The 11215-nt window shown below is 43.0% G+C and overlaps 1 protein-coding gene across 1 annotated transcript; it reads left to right on the top strand.

Moving 5' to 3' along the window:
* Nucleotides 1-33: 33 nt before the first annotated feature.
* Nucleotides 34-9340, top strand: NDUFB9 (NADH:ubiquinone oxidoreductase subunit B9). The gene is made up of 4 exons (XM_007429667.4): nucleotides 34-190; nucleotides 5854-6046; nucleotides 7461-7574; nucleotides 9103-9340. Exons 1-4 carry the CDS (start codon nucleotides 105-107, stop codon nucleotides 9232-9234), a joined length of 525 nt encoding a protein of 174 aa, XP_007429729.3. The 5' UTR covers nucleotides 34-104; the 3' UTR covers nucleotides 9235-9340.
* The last annotated feature ends 1875 nt before the right edge of the window (nucleotides 9341-11215 follow it).

The raw sequence follows: 11215 nt of genomic DNA, 5'->3' as shown, positions 1-11215 counted from the left end.
CTAGAGGCCGAACGTCTTGGTGCTCCCATCAGCCCCTGCGGCGCAGCTTCCACCGCCCCCCCCCCCCGTCCCCTGTCCTGAAAGTCGAGTGGGGCGCAGCCAAGATGGCGGCGTACTTGACGCATCGGCAGAAGGTGCTGCGGCTCTACAAGCGAGCCCAGCGGCACCTCGAGTCCTGGTGCATCTTCCGGTGAGTCACCGGCCCCTCGCCCCGTTCCGCAGCTCATACGGGCCTCCGCTCCCTCCGGGTTGCGGGAGGACTCCCATCCCCATCATCCCCACTCCTCGCCGTGCCTGGGGCGGGCGGGCGTTGTGGTCCGACGCGCTAGCTTGCTCTCATGAGCGTTTATTTCTTCTTTTTCCTTTACCCAGCGCCTCCGCGCCTTCTCCGTTGCGCTTTTCTTGCGCGGATCCTGCGCCGAGTTAATCCGCGTGTCCGTGGCTTCTGTTTACACGACAGCACCGAGTTGGGGCAGAAAGGCACGGGGCTGGGGTCAGGCATCACGCTAAGCCAGGGTTGGGTTAGTTGTGGTTTGCTGAATATGGGCCCCAGCAGATCGCCCGGCAAAACTAGGGTTTGCGGTCCCTTTTTGCAGGGAAGGGGAATTCTATCATCCCCTGCCAACAAGGCTTACTCCGAGCTGAATAGGGATGTGATCTGGCCTAACCAGGGATGTACACAACAACAACACATTGAAGGCACCCTTATGGTACATTGCTTAGGAGAAGACTTGTTGGACTAAATTAATTGATTTCTAAATTGATAATGTTGTGATTCATGGTGGACTACAGGTAGTCCTCAACTTATGACCATTCATTCAGTGACCGTTCAACATTACAATGGCACTGAACAAATGGTGGTTATGACTGGTCCTCAGAGTTCCAGCTGTCCCAGCAACCCCACGGTTACATAATCGCAATCTGGGCGCTTGGTAGCCGGCTTGCACTTACAACTGGTTGCAGCGTCCTGCGATCAGGTGATCGCCATTTGCGGCCTTCCCTTCCGACTTCCCCAGAAAGTCAATGGGGAAGCCGGCATGGAAGGTTGCAAGTCATTAAGGTAAGTCTCCCCCACACGCGCACCTCCCCCAGCTCCTCTGCACTTGAGCCACACTGGCCACTCGCGCACCCTCCCTGAGCCTTGCTGTGCCTCCCTTGCACCCCCGCGCACAACCTGACTTGATTGTGGGAATCCAGCAGGAAGTTGCCTCACCTGACGACCATGAGATTCAGTTAACAATGGCAACCAGAACTGCTGGGATTGCCATTGCTAAGCAATATGTTCACGTGACATTGCGCCCTTATGACCGCCTTGCTTAGCGATGGAAATTCTAGTCCCATGCCGTCATAAGTCGAGGACTACCTTATGTAATGCATCCCACCCACCTCACAATTTCAGGTTTTCTCCTGCAGGAACATTTGTATGCAGTATTTCACTTCTATTTGATGAATTTCCAATATTTTACTTTCTGGTGTTTTTGATACCAATGTTATTATCCTCTTCCCTTTTTTGAGAATTCTGTATTATTTGTTGGTGGATATGATGAGAATAGATGGGATAAGTTTATTAGGTAACTCTTGGGCATTTCCCAACACAGCTGGAAGAGTCTTAGATAAGCTTTGGGAATTATCACTACAGTACCTAGTATGAGAATAAAAGAATAAAACAAGATTATCATTTATTCCAAGCTGTGCCTCCTGACCACGTTATTTCTCCAGAGCATCAATGTTTAAAAACAATAAAAGTCCGAGAAGAGGGATGCTCAGGAGTTCAGCTGATTCCATATTGTTCAGATGGATCAGCCCCCAAATGAAGTGCAGAGAATTTGAAAACAATCTCTCCAAACTAAGTAAATAGACAACAGAACAACAAATGAGATTTACAATAAGTGTGAGGTGTTGGGGCCCATACCCTATTCAGATTACACATGTACCATAGCAGAACTGAACTGGTAGGGATTCTTCTGGAAATAAATCTTGGTAAGTATGTGGCAGTTAAAAAATAATAGTGGCCTGCTGCCATCGTTGGGACATGGAGATAGAACAGCATTGGTAAAAATGCTGTCAAATAAGCCAGTTTTGTTTATTAAGCACGTGTTACATAGCCACACTTGCTATATTGTGTCTGGTTCTTGTTGTGGACTCAACATATAAGTATGCAAAAATATATTGAAATAGGCAAATTAGGATGATGGGATGAGGTGGAATGTTGCATCTTTTCCATCAAGAAAAACAAAAGAATGTAGGCGCCACAAATAACTACTGCAGCCATTTCAGTCCTATCTAAAACATGATCCAAGGCTATAAATCTTCATATTTAGGAGGAAAAAAACTGCAGTCAGATAGATAATCTATTTATATATGTAATATAATTAGTTGATTGATCACAGCTGGGTATAAATCAATAATCAACAAGATACCCTATTTGACTATTGGGGCCCTCTAGTGGCCATTCTACAGAGTTTTTCCACATAGAAGTTTTTTAAGAGTGTGTTCTTGTTATATTTATATCCCACCTTTATGTATGCTCTCACCTATTTTCCCCACAACAACAGCTCTTTGAGATGGGTTGGGCTGAGAGTGACTGGCCCAAAGTCACCCAGCCAGCTTTGAAGAAGTCAGTGGCAAACCACGTCCATATTGTTCCCAAGAAAACTGAATGATATGTCCTTGTAATCACCAGGAATAGAGCTGGACTCAGGAGCATCTCTCCTTCTGTTAACTTAACACCAGGATATTTTAAGTGCTCCAGACAGTCTATCAGACAGTCTTTGGCTAACCATGCGGCTTAGAGTGTGTCTGATCAAAGTGTGGTACAAGTAAACTAATTTGTTCCCTGTCTTGACTTTTACAGCGTCTGAAAATGTCTGAGTACATGCCGGGGTGCCATTCAATTTTTACATGGTCGTGGCAGAAAAGTATATATTATGTAATACTTACAGTGACCATATTTTCTTGGAAAAAATAAAGGACAAACCTGAAAAAGGGGCAAATCTGAAAGAGGTTCATAAGGATAAAAAAAAATTAATAGTTTATGTTTATAACTTTGCTTTACAAAGGAAAATTCAAGAACAAAAGCAAGAAAGTAAATAAATCTAAAGGACAGCTTTCTGAAATAAAGGACTGAACTTTGTAATAAAGGACGTTATGGTCCCTGTAGTAATAGTAGAAATGACAAAATCTGTGTGTCAGATTTTGATTTATCACAATTATGGGAAAAGGACTTCCCCCCTTTAGATACAATACTTTCTTAATCATAGTTTTAATGAAGAAAGTTGATAGAACTCGATTACATACAAACTGTTCTATTTCCTTTTTTCTATTTAGGATGATTTTGTAGTTCCAGAGCTGGGAGTGCCTAATTCTTGTTTAGATGATGAAGTTCTTTTTCAATAATATCACATTTGGAGCTGTTTAAAGGACACCTTTGCTTGTTGCAGTAAGGTGGAAGGAGAGGAACTATCAATGTTTGCCTTTCCTCTTAATGCTTTTCTGCTCTAAATAAGTGTTATGGTCCAATCCTTACATTAAGCCAAAGTGAGCAACCTGCGACCCCAGAGCCCCTGCTGATAATGATTGCTGAAAGGGCAGCTTCCCACTCTTTTCAGCCGAAAAACACATTTTAAACAGTAGTATATAATTAAAAGCCAGATGCAACCTCCACAGCTCCCACAAGCCCCCAGTGAGCTGACATGTGTGATATTGTTCCACCCACACTGCAGCCCCAAGGTCTTCAGTTCCCAAAGGCTGCCCACCCTGCAGTTAGCCATGATTTTGATAGCCACAGTTGGTTAGATTCACATTCTGCACTGATACCAAAATGACAGATTGCAGGCAACAGTGGCTGGATTCGCATATCACGAATAGCTAAGTCAGCACAAAACCAACCACATTATGGCTTCTGGTGATGTGTAAACTCAGGCACAGAAAGAAATGGATGTGCAAGTTCTAGACAGAACTGTTTTCTGTGCTGAAGCCACCCTTCCTGATTCTGTGATTCTGTTGGTGCTTATGAATTGGCTCTCAGAAGGTCTGTCATATGTGTGTAGCTCAACTTGGATATCTATTCCTCTCTCTGGTTTCAGCCACAGTGAAATGGCTGGACTGGACATTTACATGTTCCTTTCTTGTTCCTCCTCTGCTCTCACAGTTCCTTCTCTCCCCCCCCCCCCACTTTTTTAGCTATGTACATTGGTTTTAGCACTAATTTTATGCTAATCATAATTGGTACTAAATTTGGTATATTTAAATGCTAATTGATATTAACTCTGAATGGGGAATTTGTGCAAGATAATAGAGAAGAAGAAAGGAGTCCATTAGCCCAGTGGTTGCTCCCAGTCCTCAGTGATTAGGCATTACAGTGCCTCCGTGAGGTCTACAGAACTGGTCACTTATTCATTAGTGTGGTTTTCAAGTGATTGTGAATTGACATGTATGGGTTCTGTGCCTCCAGAGAACCATGTTTGGAACATTCTAGAGCTAAGATTTTTGATGGGAGCCCCACTCCTTGCCAGATGTTTCCATAATTTCCCTCCATTTTAATGGCTGCTTAGTATACTCGTGGAACCAAGTGAAGAATACATGTAGTCCTTGCTTAACGACCACAATGGGGACTGGCAACTTCTTTGCTAAGCGACACAGTCATTAAGTGAGACATCACATGATCACGACTTGTGGTTTTACTGCCAGCTTCTCCATTGACTCTGCTTGTTGGAAGCTGGCTGTGAAGTGCACAAATGGCAATCACATGACTATGGGGCACTGCAACTGTTGTAAACACCTGCCGGTTGCGAAATGCCCGATTCTCAGTCATGTGACCGTGGGGATGCTGCGACAGTCGTAAGTGCAAGGACCGTAGTAAAGTTACTTTTTGAGTGCTGTTATAACTTCTAGCGGTCACTAAACAGGGCAGTTGTTAAGTGAGGACTACTTGTAAAGTTGTGAGGAAAAGAGGGCAAGTGTGAACTCACAGCCGAGCACTTGAAGAACCACAGTTAGAGGTAAGTAGCCAGTTCCTCATCATGGTCTTTGAAATCATACATATGGGTGAATAACAAGTAGACCTCTCTGCAGGTAACTCAGGAAATCAGCAGAGCACTGAGAACAGCACCACACTATCAAAGGAGGCATCTCTTTGAACCTGACAATTGAGATGGTAATGTTTGATTAATGTGGGAGGCTGGACGCACGTATCTACCCTCCATGGGTCTGGGATCAGCACATCCCCCCAAAAGGATAGAAGTATCTCTTGGTCTACTGGAATATCCTCTGATGAGGTTTAGTCCCAGCTGCTTTGATAGTTCTTAGGCTGAAGGCAACATAGCAGCTGTAGGACTCCTTTTTGGAGCCAGTATAAGTGGCTGACTGGTACTGAAAGGAGCTCTACTGTGGATAGAATAGCCCTGGATTCTATGTGATCTCTACTCCAGAAAAGACAATGGGTCTGGTTGGAAGGCTCTTGGTTCTCATAAAGACAGGTTCAGACTTAGGAAAGAAATGTCTAGGTGACTATCTTTTCCATATGAAAGGTCAGGTATCAAGAATTAGTCTGTAAAACATGAAGATCACTTGTCTTCTGCTTACGTTTTGGCTATAAGGAAGGTTGTTTTCCAAGAAAGGATAACGCATGGGAGCATAGAATAAGAAGGGTTTATCCATGAAAAATGGTGAGGACTATGGTGAGGCTGGAGTTGTTGGTGCTGACGAAATCACAGGAGGGTACAGATTACTCAGCCCCTAAATAATAGATTTTTTAAAAAAGGAAAACCCTAATAAGTGAAATATGAAGTATCTGTCAGTTCAGAAGATAGTTATTTTTTTTTCTTGGAATACATATTGTCTTTGTATTCTCAGGGATAAGTATCGATTTTATGCCTGTCTGCTGAGAGCACGGTTTGATGAGCATAAGGATGAAAAAGATATGATTAAAGCAACCAAGCTGTTGATGGCTGCTGAAGAAGAATTTTGGGCAAGCCAGCATCCTCAGCCATACATCTTCCCTGACTCTCCAGGTGGCACAAGCTATGAGAGATACGAGTGCTTTAAGGTCAGGAGGTGACACAGCAGGCATTATGAGTAATTCATTCCTTGATGTGTTGCAAATATTGGCATCCTCAATCCCAAGAGCTTTCAGTAACTTTCATTAATAAGTACAAGAAAATTCCCCAGTAAAAATGCAGAACTATCCTCTTGTTACAAGGAAGAATCCATGAATGCAGGGCAACAGGGAACTTGTCCAGGTCTCACTTTAATGAGCATCAGTGATCCAGCCACTACCTGTGCATTCACAAGACCCTAAAGAAATAGGAGAAAGCTCAGTGGCAGTGTGTGCTTTGCTTGTAGGAAGTCTTCTGCTTGACCTCCAGTTAGAAGAGAGACCTGATAGCAGGGGGTGGGAGGGAGCAGAAGACTCTATAAAGCTGTTGCCAAACTGCAGCACCAGAGAAGCTCACAGGACATTTTTGTACACAGCAATGTCTCGTGGTTGCAACCAGTGCTTTAGAAATCCAGGAGCAGCAGCTTGAGCCACGCAAAGTGATTTGGAGCTATCACTCTCTCCATGTTGTTGGACTGTGTTTTATGCACTGAATGGTTGCTAGAGAAGGAACTAGTTATCTGAGACATTCAGGTCTGTGGCTTAAGAATCATTCCTGCTCATTAAAATGCACCTTCTACCAATCCTTTACCACATCCACACTTTGGGGAGGTTCTGGGGGGTTGAAATGAGGAGGTGCCGCATTTCTGCAACAGCGCCAACATTGTGGAACAGCCTTCCTGTGAGATCAGGCTAGATCAACCGTGTTGGTTTTTCAGTACCTTTTGGAGTTTTTTCAGAGTGCCTGCTCCTGATTTGTTGTTCCCACCTTATTTTTATTTTTTCTGGTTTTACTGTTGTATCGTTGTATTGTTGTTGCATTTTTATTTTTGTACCATGGATGTTTTAAATTGTATTTTTTTCCCCTATGTCCAACCAAGAGTCTTTTTGTTTGTCACAGCATATAAAAATGTTACCTAAATAACTGAATATCAAGAATTAGGTAGAAAAAACATTATCAGCATCTGATTACCTACCACCACCACCTTTCTCTACAGATGAGAATAACTTTTTCTTCTGAAATGCAATGATTCTGCCATACCAGGATGATCCAGTAGTTTTCTGGAAGTAAGTCTTCCAGTGCAGGAAATAGTATCTCTGGAATCTCATAATTTTGGTTTAAACCAGTGTTTCCCAACTTCAACAATTCTAAGATGTGTAGACTTCAACTCTCAGAATTCTCCAGCCATAATGCTGAGAAACCCTGGTTTAAACAGACCAACAACCACAGCCTGTTACTAGACACACAGTATATGAAATAAATCTATCCAGAAACTTCTAAGCAAAAGAGCAAGACGACTGTTGTTCCTTTAAAGACGCCATGAATAACCTTTTGTTCATGCTCTGACCTGCTTCCGCCCTGTAGTCACCTGAATGGGTCCTAGATATGTGGCATCCGTCAGAGAAAGCAATGTACCCCGATTATTTTGCTAAGAGAGAGCAATGGAAGAAGCTGCGGCTGGAAAGTTGGGATAAAGAGGTTTGTTATCCGACTGTATTTTACAATTACTTTTCTATGAAATAACTTTGAAGCAAATCACAAATAGTTCTGTTTGGTGATACCTTGGGATTGGGGTCTTAAAATCTGGCCTGGGGCCTCATGGCCCGTCACCCACTGTTCTGTGTCCCTTAGGCCCCCTCCTTGAGGTTGGGAAGAAGCCAGAAAGGTTGACCCTTTTTTTAAGAATAGGCAGTTAAGGAGTAAAATGGGTGCCTTAGAGGATAAAAGCACCCTTTTCACTTCTAAAAGGCTCACCAAAATGGTTCTTAGTTTTGTCCACCAAGGGAGATTCAGGTTCAGCATGCTATATGTATATTCTCTCTCTGTTGACTGAGCCATGACTTAAGGGAGCCATGACTTTTCTGGGGCTCACATAGCCACATGGGCTCAGGAAAATAATGTGTTTGTAAGATGGTAGCAGTTTTATTTATTTGTCACATTTATATAGCCGCCCATCTCACACGAAGCAGCTCGAGTGGCGTAGAGCAATGCACACACTGTTGCTTAATTCAAACACAAATTTCCCCTGGGATCATGTGGCCCTAAGCAAGCTTAGAAAGTGATGTGGCTTCTTTGAGAAGCCACCAACTTGTGTCAATGCCCATATCTGCTCTGAGGGACCTCTTTGCCTATAGAACTGAAGCACGCTGGATCCCTAGTGTTAAATCATAAAGATACATTGAAGTGACCTTGAGCAGTTGAGTTGATTTAGCATTAGAGGCATTCATTCTGCCTCTGCCCATTTGAAGCAATCCCCCAGCTTCTAACTGCATTGTGCATTTTTTGGGGGTTTTTTCTATTCTTCCCTGAACCTCAAAAGAGAGTTTTAAATGGCTGGGGGAAGCAGTTTTATGCAAGGATACATTTATGCAGGAGTAGACACGGTCCATTTTCTCCAGTTCAGCAGTATTTCCATTTATTTATGCTAGGTTTGTTTGCTGGCTAGAATTGGAAATGAACTTTTAATCAAAAACACTCCAAATATAATGGACAGCCCATCTCCAGATTATCTTGATGCTGTTACTGGTGGTGGTTTTTGAAAACTGGATTCAGAGTGCATTACTTTATCCTTCATCTCTGTTGTCATCCCCCCCCCCTTTTATAATTTTAGTTCCTAAACCTGACTGCCATAAAGTTCAGTATTAAGGCTTCCAATGCTTGAAAAGGATGCTTCACTTTAAAAATGCTTCCACTGAAGTCTCTCTCCCCCCGCCCCCGCAGTTATCTTACAAAACATTCTCAATGCCCCCTTCCCCACACTTCTAAGGAATGAAGGAAATCCTGTGGATGTGCTGCTGGAAGCTTCTTCACTGTACTGAAAGTGTTGGGAGAGGTCTTGTTGAGATAAAGCACAGCCCGATCTTCACCTCATCACCATCTCACGCCTCAGTGTTTCCTTGTTCCAGAGAAGTCATACAGTAGTTACAACGTGGAAACACAGCTTAAGACGTATTCTGAATTAAGCATTTTCCCATCAAGTGTATTAAACGCCGTTTCTCATTTACAGGTTCAGCAGCTTCAGGAAGAAACCCCAGCAGGAGGTCCCACTTCTGAACAACTGCCTCCAGCTCGTAAGGAGGGACTCTTACCACCTCTGTGGTGGCATTACGTAACGAAACCTCGCAATTATCCATTGTAAGAGCTCCTTTCTGAAATGCCAACATGCTGCCAGAAAATGGATTGTGAGCAGATGGTCTCCTTGCGTTACCGTACTAATGAACACAATAAAGTCTGATATAAATGAAGCTGTAAGCCTACATGCCCAACTATTGCTGTAATTATTTAAAGCCTTCTCAGCAGTCTTACTGTGAGAAGCAAGACTTGCAGCGTCTCTTAAGGAAGTCACAGGCTACTCCATGATGTTAGCAAAGGGAATGTAGTTAATAAAAGGAATCCATTGTTTAATCTTGCCACCATTGGGTTTATATGGGGGTGTGTGTGGGAGGGAGGGGGAGAGTGCTCTTATGCTGTTCCTACCAAAGTGAGTACACAGAATAGATCTTGGGAAAGCTGGAATCACATTGGAGCACTGATCACGATTGTTAGTTTTGCAGTTCTTATTCCAAGTAGGAGCACACTGTACTCTAAAAGCAGCTGCCCCGTGGCCAGATTTTGTCTGCATCTGCCTTACAGCAGAATAGAAAGCTGCAGCCTTTTAACGCAAGCTATCATTAATCAGGTAGAAATGTAATAGTAATGGGTTGGTCAAAGAGCTAAAATGCTTCTAGGAAGTGTTTAAAGGAATTAGTAAAGATCAGTCATTTGGCTGTTGAAAAATGTGCTGTCTTTCTGTACGTTCTGCAATGAGCTCCGGATCATTCTGATTCAAAGTTGCTGGGCTTTTTGAGGGGCAAGATGGGGCCTCGAGTACCAGCCAAATCATCATTGCTCCTTAACAAAGAACTCAAAGATAGCAGGATATCCTTGGTTTTCTTAATCATGTACCATAGCGAGCTTTATAGAAGATGCTTTGGTAAAGGATGGGCAAAGGGGGAATGCTCACTCGTGAGACGTCGTTTTGACGTTTTTCATGCAACTATCAAAGCACGGGAGCCTCATATTGGAAATGAAGCTGATGGCGCTGAGTCCATGATCCTTTCTGAATGAAGACCAGTTCATTGCAAGATAGTTTTCTTCTTCAATAACCTGGCTGTGTAAGCAAAGCCATTTATAGTTGGTGTTGTGAGCTCAAACTCTAAAAGAAACACTAAAACCTCTGAAGATAGGGGCAAATTCAAGAAAAACCAGTGGTACAACTCTGGGGCAAGTTTCACTTGCTTCCTCAGTCCCCTCATCAGGAAAACTAGCAAGTTGAGGGACAGGAAATGTGTGATCCTATGCGCAAAGATGTTCTTCTCCACTGCTAAAATGCCATGGAACTAGCAGGGCTGGTTTTCTACCTGGCAGCTCTGAGGTTAATGATTCAACCTCTATCCTTTCCCAACCCAGCATCCTCCAAATTTGTAGGATGACAACTTCCAAAAACCACAGAACATTTGGAGGGCACAGTTTGGAGAAGAATGCCTTGCAGGTTGCTACTTAAAGAAGAGTGGGGACAAAAAATAAAACCCCAGACTGTTTCTTGGATTACAGAAAAGATGCAAACAACTCAAAAGCAGATTTATCAGCAGGTCTTTATTTGTAATATAGGCTTGAAGCATTCGTTACAAGGTAGAAGGGAAGCACAGTTAACAGCTATTTTTATTTTTAGCAGTTCGGAACAAAAACACTGCATGGGAGAGAGGTCAACTCTCGGTACAAACTAGCAACTAAACCACAAGAACTTACCATTAGAAACATTTTACATTGTGACGCTGCTGTTACAATAGGCAAGGAACACAAAAAAGAAAAGGAAAATAAATCCCAAAAAAACCCCAAAAATACCGCAACAGAACTATTCAAAATGGTTTGCTACGTTTTAACATTGAATTTTGGCAATAGTTTATTGTTATTTTTCAACTGAGATTTAATTCTGGTGTTTAAAGAAATGAGGCTGCATCCAAGAAGTTTTCTAAACATGTTTTAGACGTGATTTTTCAGGAGCATCTCCCGTATGAGCCTCGCTGAAAGCAATGGGGGTAACACCAGGGCGTGCCCGAGCCCTTAACAGAAACACTTAA

Source organism: Python bivittatus, unplaced genomic scaffold (assembly GCF_059951505.1).
Source record: "Python bivittatus isolate LINGU-HERP-01145 unplaced genomic scaffold, Pbiv_v1 ctg000590_np1212, whole genome shotgun sequence".
In the NCBI taxonomy this organism is placed as follows: Eukaryota; Metazoa; Chordata; class Lepidosauria; order Squamata; family Pythonidae; genus Python; species Python bivittatus.
This window is presented reverse-complemented; position numbering and strand designations above follow the sequence as displayed.